Source organism: Mobula hypostoma, chromosome 2 (assembly GCF_963921235.1).
Source record: "Mobula hypostoma chromosome 2, sMobHyp1.1, whole genome shotgun sequence".
Lineage (NCBI taxonomy): Eukaryota > Metazoa > Chordata > Chondrichthyes > Myliobatiformes > Myliobatidae > Mobula > Mobula hypostoma.
Genome location: NC_086098.1, coordinates 40,579,326 through 40,594,253, shown reverse-complemented (window position 1 = coordinate 40,594,253; position 14,928 = coordinate 40,579,326). Strand labels below are relative to the sequence as shown.

Genomic DNA, 14,928 nt, shown 5'->3' with positions numbered 1-14,928 from the left:
CATTGCTATCTGTAAATTCTGGAACTCCCTCCAAAAACCACAGCGGAGACCATTGCTACAGTGCCCTGTTTCCAAAAGATGACTCAATGATCTTCTCAGAGATTTCTGTCCTCTTATGAGATTCCCATGTCTTTAAAAATGTGGGGCCTTAATGAGTAAAAATTAGGTGTCATATTATGACTGTGACAACTGGTTTTGAAAATCAAAACAAGAACTGCAGATACTGGCAAACTGAAAAAATAGAAATGCAAGAAACATTTGAATATTTTGTGACAATTGACTTGTGAAACTTTTTGGTAAATTGTGCGAATATGTAAGATGCAACTGCAATACTTTGTGTTTGTTACTTCCCTGATTTCTCTGGACATTTAACCTTAGTTTCCCATTATTATGCATGATTCTGTTGAAGCTATGTTAATGGTCTACATCTGTATGTCTGTTGTCTTCGGAAATGCTTCCTTTATGTACCATGTTTTGTTTCAGATCTCATATATTTGAAAACATCTTTGTCTTTTGAAGCATTCTTCGTGACTTTTGAACTGCTCCGCATCTTTGGGCCCCGCCAGCATTTTGATCTGGAACGTGGTCTACGAACCAACTGCACAGCATTTCAGAAACGGGGAATACTTATATCAACCAATATTTTCAGAACCGTCATCCTCACATAGACTGAAGATGAAAATGTAATCAAATTCCATATGCGACGTTATTTAAAGAAACTGGGATAGTTTTTGTACTGGTTTTTGACGGAAGCAGGCTATTAAAATAAGAACCACCGCATCACTAGATTTCAACGCAGCGCTGAACTTACAATTGGCCAAGATATGCTGTCATTCATAACCGTGTACCGATACATTCGAAGAGACACTGATGCCAAAGCAACACGACACTACCTTCTCTCGCCTCAAGTGAACGCCGGCCATGGGGCCGATCGGCAGCGGCGAAGAAAACGCGCGCACACGCCCCATGACATAATCAGTTCGGACAATCGGCCGGGGGAGCAGGCGGGGCCCACCCAGTGATTGACGTGCCTCAATCCACTCTTCGCACAGGATCCGGTGCGATCGGCCAATCGAGACACGGTTGACGTGCAGGGAGGAGCTTTCAGCGCGGTCGTGTCGGGTCATGCCGGCGGAGGAGCCAATTGGAGCTGCGATAGGGAGCTGGCCAGGACTTCCTGTGGGCGCTGAAGCTGCCGGGGGGGAGTGGGTTGGGTGTGTGTTTCTTCGTGAAGCGGGGGAGGAGGAGGAGGAGGAGGAGGAGGGAGCTGCTGGCTGGGTGGGTGGGTGAGCGCTGCACTGACGTCGCTGTTGAATGAGATCGTCTCTGTGGTTCCCGAATGTCTTAGCGAAGTTAAACGGGAGAGAAAGGAAAGTTTAAAGACAGAACGATTGGTGGGATAGCCGCCCGTGCATGTGTTTCTTGTCGGTCAGGTCCATGGGCATTCATGGCTTGTAAGTTGTGGCAGCCGGAGCGTTGTTATTAAAGCGAGAGCGAGGGAGAGGGAGAAACAGGCAGAGAGAGGCGCCATTTTGTTCCTTTTTAAAAAGAACTCTCCTCGCCCCAGTTATTACCAGCCAGTGCGAGGGAGCGACAGATTATGGCGAAGAAAACCTACGATTTACTCTTCAAGCTGCTGCTGATTGGGGATTCGGGCGTGGGAAAGACCTGCGTGCTTTTCAGGTTTTCCGATGACGCCTTTAATACCACTTTTATCTCTACTATAGGTAAGTGAGAGCATTGGGGAAAACGGGGATGGGAGCGGTTCCTGACCTTTTCATTGTACCGGTCACGATAGAGGCGGCCGACCGGGTGGGGACATTCGAGGCCTTGTCCTTTTTATAGCCGCTATCCAAAGACAGCGCGACTCATTGTAACGTAATGGCCACTGTGCGAGAGAAGGGGGAGTGGTAAATTTTATAACTGATTAATCGCAGTGTTACTCTTAATTTTTTCCCTATATCCGTGGTTTCTGTGCGTGTGCCACTTGGTGTATTTTAATGGTGATTTTTGGTTTTGCGTTTTCAAGACGTAATTGTACATAATGGAACCAAGGGTTTAATTTTTAATAAAATAATTTTAAAAATCTTTGCTACAAACCACACATCTTTTCGCCGTTTGAGCTTAAAACTTGATATTTATGCAGATTGTTCTATATATATAATGTACAATTCTTGTATGTGTGTGTATATGTATGTATTCAAATATTTGCATCATGTTTACAGTAATTGCTTTCCAAAGTATGTTTATACTAAAATTGTTCTTGGATTTTTTTTGCGGTGAGGACAGATTCTTTGTTTTTCATAAATGACTGTCGGCTCAGTAAAGCTACTCAAAACTTGTCACTTAAGTGTGTCCTGATAGTAAGAGCGTAATGGTGTACTTAATAAATTTAAATTATGCTTTTATGTTAATCTGTAAATTTTATGAAGTATCTTGAATATAAGTTTCTAAGTGTAATCATGAAGTAGAAGGTCTTTGGGCCTTCCTATGTCGGAAAAGAAACAATGTAGTTGAGTTTTTTGAAGAGACAGTGAAAAGCACTTTTTTTTTCCCACCACTCAGCCCATGGATCCTGGTTCCAGTTTGGTTCACGTCAAGCTGTAAGGCCCTGAAATGTACTGTAATCTCGTGACAATGTTCAGGCAGCCTTGCTACTTTAGTTTTAGTTGCATGATTACATTTCTGAGAATGGGGCCCCATCAGTAATCCAGTTGTTATTTCATTCTCTGACCCTCGGATATTCAATAATTGGAGTTGCAGTATCTTTGAATTGCATACCCGTACTTGAATCTGTCCCATTGCTTTCTCATCTCCCATCCTGTAATTTTCATTTTCTGCAATTTGTAGGTTGTCCTTATTTTGCTTCCCTTTTGCCTTGGACTTTTTTTGACAGTGCTCTGTTATTGTTACCCTTAAACTCATGGGTTACATTAATGCCCCATGTGATGTGAACTTTGTTTCTGACTGAAATTTTGCTGGGCAACCTAAGTGGGCAGGGTCATGACAGATAGAAAACATCTTGGGGTGGGGAACAAGGTTCTTCATTTAAGTGGAAAACATGCTGTTTTTAAACGTTATTGAGATTGGGCAATATTCATGTTCAAAGGGATGTGTATGTCCTTGTACACAAGTCTCAAAGCTGACATGCAGATGGCAGCAGATTAAGGAGGAAGATGGTATGTTAACTGTTTTTGATTGTGGACTGAGTGCAGTAAAGATTTTTTTAATACGTATATACTGGGGCTCACTATACAGACAACTTAAATTCTAATTCAGGTGTTCTCCATCGGGTAGGTTACTATAACATGTCTGTAGTATGCTGAGATGAAGTTGGGTTGGCCTCTTTATAGTTAAGAATGGAAGTTGATCACATTGAAACATGTAAATTTGTCATAAAGCTTGACTGAGTCATGCAAGAAGGGCATTTCCCCTCACTGAGTCTGAATTTGGTATAAACCTTAAAATAAGTAATCATTTAAGACTGAAATGAGACAATGATACATTTTTCAAAATTCTTCCCCCCCCCCCCATTGGACTAGAGGTTGTCTCTGATTGTATTAACCAAAATGTTATTTCTGTCATTATCTGGACATCATTTTGAGTGGGTTAGACAGGTGAGCAGTCTTTGGTATTAGATTAGCCATCATCTTGAAGAGCAAGGTCAAAGTAGAGTCTATTGCCATGCACAGGTGTAATGAAACACTTGTAGCAGCATCTCAGATAAAGGTAGTGTTTACTTGAAAGGACACAATTGGAAGTTAGCATGTTACTTGTGATTTGGTGTTTTGCCATTGGGTTAAGAATTGACTGGTTGAAGGGAGGTAACTGTTCTTGAAATTGGAGGTAGAGAAGCCTGAAGTTCTACACCACCTGTCTGGTGATAGCTGTGGAAAAGTGGCATGACCTGGATGATGTGCATCTTTGCTCAGTGTTGCTTTCTTGAGGCAGCACATCCTGTCGATACTACTGTTGTTGGGGAGGGCTGTGCCCATGATGTATTTGGCAGAGTCCACTACACCTTGCAAGTTCTTGCATTCCTGTGCGTTTGAATTTCTGTACCAGACCATGATGCAACCAGTCAGGATTCCTTTAACAGTACATCTGTAGAAGTTTGTTTGTGTTACGACAAGATGAACCTCCTCAGAAAATTAATACACTCTGCAGAAGCCATAAGAGCGAAAATTCTGCTACTCTAACTTAAATTCTTGTGGTGATCAGAAGTGATTTGCTTTGGGAAATTTCACAATGTTAGTTTAATATGATGCAAGTTGCTTCAACAATCTCCTGACAACTATTTCATCGTGAAGTTTTTTACTCCACAAGGAACTGTCATCTGGCTATAAAACACGAGCTCCAACATAACTAATTCAGCTGCTTAATCCCAAGTATTCTGCAAAAGCTAGAACAGTGAGAGCTGCTCTTTTTCAACAGTACAAAGTGCCACAGATGTGGGTGGAGTCTTCAATTCCACTGAAAGCTTGGTTGTGGATCTTGCAGGAGGAAGTTGATCTGTTTCACTTTTATTATGACATTTTTTTCCTTTGAATGGAGCTGATTCACACTGGGGGTTTGGCTTTGTGGAGAAAAGTTCAAGGTCAGTGACTGGATTAATCATGCCTTGCAAAAGGTGCTCAAGTTTTATTAAGCATTTATCTAAACCCCAGATACAGGGTATGCTTTGAAGATTCAAAATTGATTCTGTTTTCCTCGCCTTCTAACATTTTTAGTGGCTTGTCAAGCTATTTGGTTCTTATGATGCAAGCTTTGTCATCCCATAATTTATTATATTCTGAAATGGCTTTGGATTGGAGGCCCTAAATGTATCCATACTTTCAGATCCATTAGTCTGCTGTTGGCAGGGGATAAGAACAATAATAATGTGGCAGTTACAACATTGTAATATGCTGAGTTAGTTTATATGGTATGGGAAGAAGGAAATATTTTGAAGATTCACCATGCAGGCTAAATAGGGAACCAGTGAATTCATTGTATGTGGAATTGTAGAAGATATTTAATGCTGCACACTGTTAACGTGGAAAAAATGCTTATGGCATAATGATTATTTCAGTTGAAGATTGGCTGAAAGGGCAAAAAGCAAAGGAGAATAAATGGTTTATTTTTGGGTTGATGACTTGCTGGTAAAAAGGTGCCAAACTGAAGTGCTGTATTCCCAGTTTTATTTCTTTTCAAAGGTGATGTGTGTTAGCTATTTAATTTTACTGACAAATGAAAGCTGGATGGGATCAAACCTGCTGTGAAATTGTATAGGCACAAAGATTACACAGGCGGAGTATTAAGTGAAAGTCTGAGATGGTCCAAATTGGTTATAACCTGTGCAGACGCATTTTGGATCACTGGTGGACAAAGTTAACATACCACTTGAGAAAAATGGTATATTATTTCTGAAACAATTTGCAGATTTGGCTGTAATTTTCAAGACTCAGACATCTGGAGTACTGTGTGGTATACATAAAGATGACTGGCTTTGTTGCCAATTATTGAATTGATTGGATGACAATTGAGAGGTTAAGGAAAGTGATGCTCATCTTGTGCTAGAGTTCTTTGGATGCTTGAGAGTTTTTGTTAGGTTGTCAGTGTTTTGAATTTGGTATCCCGACTGCCAAAGGATATTAGAATTGTGTTTATTACTTATGATGTGAAATTTGTGGTTTTGTGGCAACAGGACAGTGTAAAGACATGAAATTACTCCTGCTTTGCACAATTTATTGTAATTGGGTAATGTTAATGAACTGTTCAAATATCTGATGACAGAAGAGAAGGTGTTTCTGAATTGTGTGTGGATTTTCAGGCTTCTCCATCACCTCAATGGTAGAGTGAGAAGATGGCATGTTCAGGCAAAATCTCTTGAAGATCTCTTTAACTGTAGAGAAGGTTGTGTTCATCATGAAGCTGACTTAGTAAAGGCAGTGTAGCCTTGTGATCCTGTGTACTGGAGCTTCCAATACCAGGCAATGATGCAACCAGTCAAAATGCTCTCCACTGTACATCTGTAGAAATTCAAGAGTTGTCTGATAGACTGAAAATTAAGCTCATACGAAGTAGAATTGCTGATGTGCCCCCTCAATGATGGTGAATATGGTATGTTAAAGTTCAAATGCATGCAACCTGATTTATTAAATAGTATAATGGTATAGATTTAACTGGAAGCTTTAATAATTTGAGTTGAAATTGGATGGATGGCCTCTCTCATTTTCCCCCTCAAAATATAGACTTCAAGTAAATGCTGTTGTATCTTAGCCTGATCTCTGAAACACAATTAGAAAATAATTTAGAGCTCTTCCCTCAAGCTTGAAGGTAGACGTGCTGCAATTGAATCCAATGTACCCTAGAGATATCTAGGATAAAATTAATCCTTTTGGCATTTGATTTAAATGTTGCCTTGGAGAGCATTGTCATCATGTTCATAAATTGCTTTTCCTCTTGGAGATTCCCATGTCAATGGGTGCCTAATTGTTTTTTGGAATGCATCTCATTGGCAACCTTTGACAATCCTTGCAGTTCTTTTTGCAAGTATTAGTTTACGGTTGTCAGAAAAACTGGTCATATGGTGAGGGCGATTGACTTGATTGGCTGTTGAGCAAGGCAGTGGGGGTCATCCTGATAGTACAGGGTGGTGGGGGGGGGGAGGTGGGCCGAATAGGAATAAGTATCGACAATGATCAGTAAGGCCTAAAGGTCTTGGCGGCTAAGAGGAAACTTCTCTCATGGCACAGATGTCTAGGGTGATAGGGCATAGAGTTTAACCTGAGCAAGGGGATTTATTGGAGTGTTTATGTTATGCAAAGGCTGTTTGGAATCTGGAATGTACTGCTTGAGAAAATGGAGACTGTTATCAACAGTTAAGAAGCATCTGGGCAATTACTTGAATTACCTTAGCAAACTAAAATATGAACCAGATGATGATAAATGACATTGTCTTGATGGTTGAAATGGATATGGTGAGGCAAAAGTTGTGACTACCAGTTTCAATGCTTTTTACCTTCGGGGAAAATAAATTTAGTTGCTGCATAACTGAAGTATAGTGTAGAGCCAATATGAGTTTACCGTTCATTCATTAAAGTATTGTAGCTGGGCAAATATTTAAGGTACTTAACCAGCATCAGTGCCAATGTGACATTGTGCTTGCTTCATAAATTCAGACAACTTTCTAACTCCAAGCAGCAGTCCACATACAGTGGCACTGGCATAGAAGTATCCTTTTGATCTTGACATCAATCATTTGCAGTGATTGGAAAAAATGTTCAATTTTACCTAGGCTATTCCAACAATCATTATCTTCCAAAGTATGTCAGATAATTTCTATTAAGCCTGTTCTTTGGCTCTTGATAAAATATTTGTGTAGATTCTGACCATAAAATACAAACAGTACATACTTTGCCCTTGATTTTGTATGCACAGGATATGTAGATGTAGCAGTACATCACTACATTAGTGATGCTTTTTTCTCTGCCAGGAAAGCATTTGGAAAATTTGGTTACTAGAGAAGTGTTCTTAAAGCAAATAATTTGTTTTAATGATGCTTTGGCGTTGCATGAGCACATACCAGGGACAAGTGAATTCTTCAGGAATATTGTTCATGTTCACACATGTAATGTATTTCAATGCTTATGAGCTGGAGGGCTATTTTTGTGGCATCATTTGGTGAAATCAATCACTTGTTAACTTAATTATGCATCAGCTTTTCTAAATTTACTAATTTCCACTAACTTTGAAATTTGTTGGCAACATCCGCAGCTTTAGACTAGGGTTGAGGAAAGTCTTTTTATATTTGAACGTGGCAGTCAAGCGCAGATGTGTGCAACCTTAATTGAATTTGGACTATTCTTTTTTTGCCACAAAGTCCAGAAGTTGATTTTACTCTACCAAACAGAATGTTGACACAAGATTTCAAAATCTCCTGAAATTCTTGCTGCAGTTCTTGGAGCCTTGGTGCACTTTATTCACGTTTTAAGATTTGAACTAGATAAGGTGCATCCAGAAGAACATGAGACTATTTCCTTGGGAAAAGATACAAAAACAAATGAAATGGTTGTAATGAGATTTTATTAATCCACGTCAATTATGTAGTTGATTTACAATCCATCGTAACTAATGTAATATCATTGAAGTTATTTTATCAGTTATTGCTGACTCTTCAAATTTGATGCACTTGTGTACTAGAGTTTTCTAAATCCAAATGGTAAATTGAGGAATATTGTTGCTAGATTCCGAGGTCATCTGGGTTTAGTTGTCAATTTGTTGGACTTCATATGTGCATAATTTGGGCAACATTGAATTCCCACTTAACTGAGAGTGTAGAGTAGAGATGCCTTGAATGCTATAGTTGGTGGTGAAGGACCTTCTGTATTCAAATCAATGTCATGTTTGACTTGGAAATAACTTGTGGTAGTTTGTGTTCCTGCAGCTTCCTCACTTTCCTTTCTTTCTTTCTTTTTAAATCTTTTTATTGAGTAAGTATACAAAAAAGGTAAGCCATATAAACATTAATACAATGTTAAAGTATAATAAAATTCCAAAAGATAACAATACCAAAAAGAAAATACTACAAACAATGTAATTTAAGCATAAGAAACCAAGATAACATAATAGTATACTAGATTTTATATATATCAATGGAAAAAAAAAGAAAAAAAAACCCCAAAAAAAAACCCACCGTGCAACTAACTAAAAGCAAAGCAAAGCAATGGGCTAACTTGAAACCAAACAGAGTTAAACTTAAAATCACGTCCTCAATCCCGACCTCCATTAAAACAGTGAAGAAAAAACAAGAAGGGTAAATATTACATTAAATGAAAATATCGAATAAAAGGTCCCCAAATCTGTTCAAATTTAAATGAAGAATCATAAAGGTTACTTCTAATTTTCTCCAGATTCAAACATAAAATCGTCTGAGAAAACCAAAAAAAGGTAGTTGGAGCATTAAGCTCTTTCCAATGTTGTAAAATACATCTTTTCGCCATTAAAGTAAGAAATGCAATCATTCTACGGGCTGAAGGGGAAAGATTACTAGAAATTTTAGGTAGTCCAAAGATAGCAGTAATAGGGTGAGGAGAGATATCTATATTTAATACCTTAGAAATAATATTGAAAATATCTCTCCAAAAAGTTTCCAAAGTAGGGCAAGACCAAAACATATGAGTTAAAGAGGCTATCTGCCCCGAACATCTATCACAGAAAGGATTAATATGCGAGTAAAAACGCGCTAACTTATCTTTGGACATATGTGCTCTATGAACCACTTTAAATTGAATTAGGGAATGTTTAGCACAAATAGAGGAAGTATTAACTAATTGTAAAATCTGCCCCCAATCATCCACAGAAATGGTAAGCCCCAATTCCTGTTCCCAATCTACCCTAATCTTATCAAATGGAGCTTTCCTAAGTTTCATAATAATATTATAAATCATAGCCGATGCACCTTTCTGACATGGATTAAGGTTAATTATCGAATCTAAAATATATATAGGAGGAAGCATTGGAAAGGAAGAAAGTATAGTACTTAGGAAATTTCTAACTTGTAAATATCTAAAAAAATGTATTCTTGATAAGTTATATTTATTAGATAATTGTTCAAAAGACATAAGGGAACCATCTAAAAATAAATCCAAAAACCGTAAAATACCCTTAGTCTTCCAAGTTTGAAAAGCGCGATCCGTAAAAGAGGGAGGAAAAAATATGTTACCTAAAATAGGAATCGCTAACCCGAATTGATTAAGATCAAAAAATTTTCTGAATTGAAACCAAATGCGCAAAGCATATTTAACTATCGGGTTAGAGACCTGCTTAAGACGTTTCGAATCAAAAGGAAGAGAGGAACCTAAAATAGAACCAAGTGTATAACCCTGAACAGATTGTAATTCCAATGCTACCCATTTAGGAATAGATAGTATGTCCCGGTCAAGTAACCAAAATTTCATATGTCGAATATTAATAGCCCAATAATAAAATCTAAAGTTAGGTAATGCTAAACCTCCATCTCTCTTAGCTTTCTGTAAATGTATTTTACCCAGTCTCGGATTCTTATTCTGCCAAATAAATGAAGAAATTTTAGAGTCAACTTTATCAAAAAAAGATTTAGGAACGAAAATTGGTAATGCCTGAAACACATATAAAAATTTTGGCAAAAAAAACATCTTAACTGCATTAATACGACCAATCAAAGTTAAATATAAGGGAAACCATTTAGATGAAAGTTGAGTAATATGGTCTATTAATGGTAAAAAGTTAGTCTTAAATAAATCTTTATGTTTACAAGTAATTTTAATCCCAAGATATGAAAAGTAATTATTAATCAATTTAAATGGAAATTTATAATATAAGGGAAGATGTTTATTAATCGGAAAAAGTTCACTCTTACTAAGATTTAATTTATAACCTGAGAAAAGACCAAATTGTGCTAATAACTCTAAAACAGCAGGAATGGATCTCTCAGGATTAGAAATATATAAAAGTAAATCATCAGCATAGAGTGATAATTTATGGGACTTTAATCCCCGAGTTATCCCAGTAATATTTGAAGATTCTCGAATAGCAATTGCAAGAGGTTCTAATGCAATATCAAATAATAGGGGACTAAGAGGACAGCCTTGTCGAGTACCACGAAAGAGAGGAAAAAAAGGTGAGTTTAAGGAGTTAGTACGAACCGAGGCTACAGGGGAGTGATATAACAGTTTAATCCAGGATATAAATTTCAAGCTAAAATTAAACATTTCAAGCACCTTAAATAAATAAGGCCATTCTACTCTATCAAAAGCTTTCTCGGCATCTAAAGAAATAACACACTCAGGAACATTTTGTGAGGGAGTATAAACGATATTTAACAATGTACGAATATTATAAAAAGAGTAACGACCTTTAATAAAACCCGTTTGGTCTTCCGAAATAATAGAAGGAAGCACTTTTTCTAGTCTATTTGCTAATAACTTAGAAAAAACTTTAGAATCAACATTTAATAAAGATATTGGTCTATAAGATGCACATTGAGCAGGGTCTTTATCCTTCTTTAGTATTAAAGAAATTGATGCTCTATTAAAAGATTCCGGAAGTTTACCAAGTTTCAAAGAAGCCTCAAAAACCTTATAGAGCCAAGGAATCAATAAAGAAGCAAAACATTTATAAAATTCAACGGTAAACCCATCAGGGCCAGGAGCTTTCCCCAGATTCATAGAAAAAATAACATTCTTAATCTCATCCATTGTAATGGAAGTATCTAATAAAGAAGACATATCCTGTGAAATCAGAGGGAAGTCTAACTTATCTAAAAAATCATTCATATATTTAGAATCTCGAGGAGACTCTGATTGATATAAAGAAGAATAAAAATCACAAAAGGTTTGATTAATCCCCACATGATCCAATATCAATCGATCATTTTGGTTATAAATCTGATTGATTTGAGATTTAACATAATTAGATTTCAATTGATTAGCCAGCAGCTTGCCAATTTTATCACTGTGAACATAAAAATCACTTCTTGTTTTCTTTAATTGGTTTACAATCGAGGACGAGAGTAGTAAACTGTGTTCCATTTGAAGTTCAGTTCTTTGTTTGTATAGCTCCTCAGAAGGAGCCATAACATATTTCTTATCAATTTCTTTAATCTTGTCCACAATTACCATCTCCTCCTGCTTCTGTTTCTTCCTCAAAGCAACGGAATACGAAATAATCTGACCCCGAATATAGGCTTTAAAAGTGTCCCAAAGAGTGTTAACCGAAATATCTTCTGTATGGTTAATTGTAAAAAAAAGCTCAATCTGTTCATTCATAAAATTAACAAAGTCCGAGTCCTGAAGCAACAGCGAATTAAAACGCCATTGTCTATTGTTTGGTATATTGGCCATAATTTTAATAGAAAGCTTAAGTGGAGCATGATCCGAAATGGTTATAGAATCATAATCACATTTAATCACTGAAGGAATGAGACGAGAATCAATGAAAAAATAATCAATTCTTGAATAGGAATGATGAACATGTGAAAAGAAGGAAAAATCTTTTTCCTGAGGATGCAGAAAACGCCAAATGTCCGTCGACCCAGAATCAGAAAGGAAAAAATTAATCAAATTTGCAGATTTATTAGGTAAAGTCCGTAAAGGAGCCGAACGGTCCAAAGCTGGAGATAAACAGGTATTAAGATCTCCGCCCCAAATCAATGAAAACTCGTTCAAATTCGGAAACTGATCAAACAATGATTTATAAAATTCCGGACAATCCATATTAGGAGCATAAACATTAACCAAAACTACTTTTTTATTAAATAATAAACCACTAACCAATAAAAATCTACCATTCGGATCAGAGATAATATCCTGTTGTATAAAAGTAACTGAGGAGTCTATGAAAATAGAGACGCCTCGAATCTTAGCATTGGAGTTCGAATGAAATTGTTGTCCCTTCCAGAATTTGAAAAAACGTAGTCTGTCCCCCCTCCGTACATGGGTCTCTTGTAAAAATAAAATTTGTGCTTTAAGTCTCCGGAACACTTTAAAAACTTTTTTCCTTTTAATAGGATGATTAAGACCATTAGTATTCCAGGAGACAAAATTAATAATAGACTCCATAAATCCTAAAGTCAACCCATAACAAGGAGGATTGACAATAGGCGCGACCCACAAACCCGGAGAGGAAACAGAACATACAAAAGATACCGGGGAAAAGGACGCAACCAATACTTCAATAATGTATATAGCCCAAAGAGAAACAAACTAAAACGTGAAGCCCCTCCCACCGCCCCCCACCCCAGGACCCCAAGGCGAAATCTAAAGCAGACCCGCCAGAAAGAAGCAAGCGCTAAAACTACCCCCATGACTTCCGGTATACGCTCCCTAAAAAAAAGGTATAAATATGAAAAGGATCAGCTAATTGTAAAACAGTAAAAAAATAAGTAAAAAAAAGTTAGCTCAATTAAAATACACACAGAACAGAACAAAAGCCGGAAAGTATATATTAAAAAAAAACCACAATAAACCTCAAACTCATGAATAGACACAGCAACAAAAAAAATAGGATTATTAACATAAAATGATTATAAAAAGCAAAACAGAATAAAATTTAAAAAAAAACTACAAAATTTAAGGCCGCACAGGAAATACGTAAGATGACAAAAGGGAAGTAACCACCCAGAATCCCCTGGGAAAAGAAAGAAATGACGCAGTTAAAAAGAAAGTTTAGCAGCCATATTAAGAAATCGAAAGTAAACTTTTCTGCCCAAATAGGGCACAGAAAAGTTAAAACCAACCAATTCACAGCCTCCGATCAACGGAGAAAATTAAAAAAAGGCAATTAAGATGTTGAAGATGAAAGTTGATCCAGATAACTCTGGGCATCCGATGGAGAATCAAAAAAACGAAGGGCTCCATCTAACATGCGAATCCTTAGACGTGCAGGGTACAGCAGCGCTGGTCTTAAATCCATCTTATAGAATTCCGACATCACGGATCTGTAACGGACCCGTTGGTCCCAGATTGGTTTACTGAAATCTTCCACGAATCGGAACTTAAGATCCGAAAAATCAATGAAACCTTTAGATCGAGCGAATCGAAACAGTCTCTCCTTGTCTTGAAAGTAATGAAAACGTAAGATAACATGCCTAGGTCTATCTGACCTAGACGAGTATGATGGGATTCTGTGAACACGATCCAGTAGCGGTGGTTGGTCAGGAAATACAGTAGGGAATGCATCTTTTAAAAGTTGGGAGAAATATTTCATAGGGTTGTTAGCTTCCACGGCTTCCCTGACGCCAATCATTCGTAAATTCTGCCGTCGCATTCTAGATTCCAAGTCAGAGTTTTTAAAAGTCAAAAAGTCAAGTTTCTTCTTCATTACATTAATTGTTTCTTCGACTTTCCCCATCTTAAGCTCACTTTGTTGCGCGGATTTTTGAAGACCAGATATAGCCGACTGATGTTCCGCAATACATGTTTGCATCTTATCAATTAAATCGGCAATTTTCTGGAACTTAGTTGAGATTTCCGTATGAATCAGGTCTTTAACAGAGCCCATAATTTCTGTACGAATCATCTCCCTAACAGAGGTTGAAATTTCCCTCTGAATTAACTCCGATATAGCTTTCAAAGTCACCGGTGATTCAGTCGGAGGGAGATCCGTAGCTTTCGGTTTAACCGGAGGTTTACCATCCTTGCCGTCTTTCCCGTTCTTAGACATAGCCGATCTCAGTATCATCCAATTGTCAGAGAATTCAGTTTAATTCAAAGTATTGTAAAAATTGATGCCTTAATAGTTAATTAAAGTATAGCTGACCATAGAGAGAAAAAACTCAGAGGTAATGGAGCGAGTCAAGAACGCGACTTCACTCCATGAGCGCTACCGGAAGTCTCCAACCTCACTTTCCAATTGGAAATATTGCATGAGTGGGAATTGCATCTTGAGATGTTTCCTATACATGAGAAATGTGCTCAAATCAATGCATTGGTATAATGGTGGAAGTAAATGTGTAGCGTGGGTTGATAGCTCTGTGTGATCTGTCAAATTTATTACCATCTGACGCGAAATTCATTGTTTTACAGTAACTGTAAAAGACAGAATTGCCATGAATTACAAAATATGCAAGAAAAAATATTTTTACAGACTGTTCAGAAATCTGGAGCAGAAGAAGCTATTTCTGAATTGAGTGTGGCTGTACATACTTGTGCATCTCCTCCGACAGTAACAAGGCATGTTCTGGATGTTGAGGATCTTAATGATGAATGCTGCCTTCTTGAAGCATCACCTTTGTAATATGTACTCTGGTCGGGTGGGTTGTGCCCATGATAGAGTTGGCTGAATCTATAACACTATGCACCGTCTTGCGATTGCATTGGAGTCTCCTTGCCAGGCTATGATGGCAGCCAGTCAGAATATTATCCACTGTACATTAGAAATTTGCTAGTCTTCGTGACATGACTAATC

The 14,928-nt window shown here is 37.5% G+C and overlaps 1 protein-coding gene across 1 annotated transcript in view; it reads left to right on the top strand.

Annotated features, from left to right (window-relative positions):
- The first annotated feature begins 1,270 nt into the window (after positions 1–1,270).
- Positions 1,271–14,928, top strand: part of rab10 (RAB10, member RAS oncogene family) — a 68,380-nt gene continuing 54,722 nt past the window's right edge. The window contains exon 1 of the mRNA XM_063036043.1: positions 1,271–1,727. Within this exon, the coding sequence (XP_062892113.1) occupies positions 1,601–1,727 (127 nt within the window). The 5' untranslated portion in view covers positions 1,271–1,600. The remainder of the gene's footprint in view (positions 1,728–14,928) is intronic.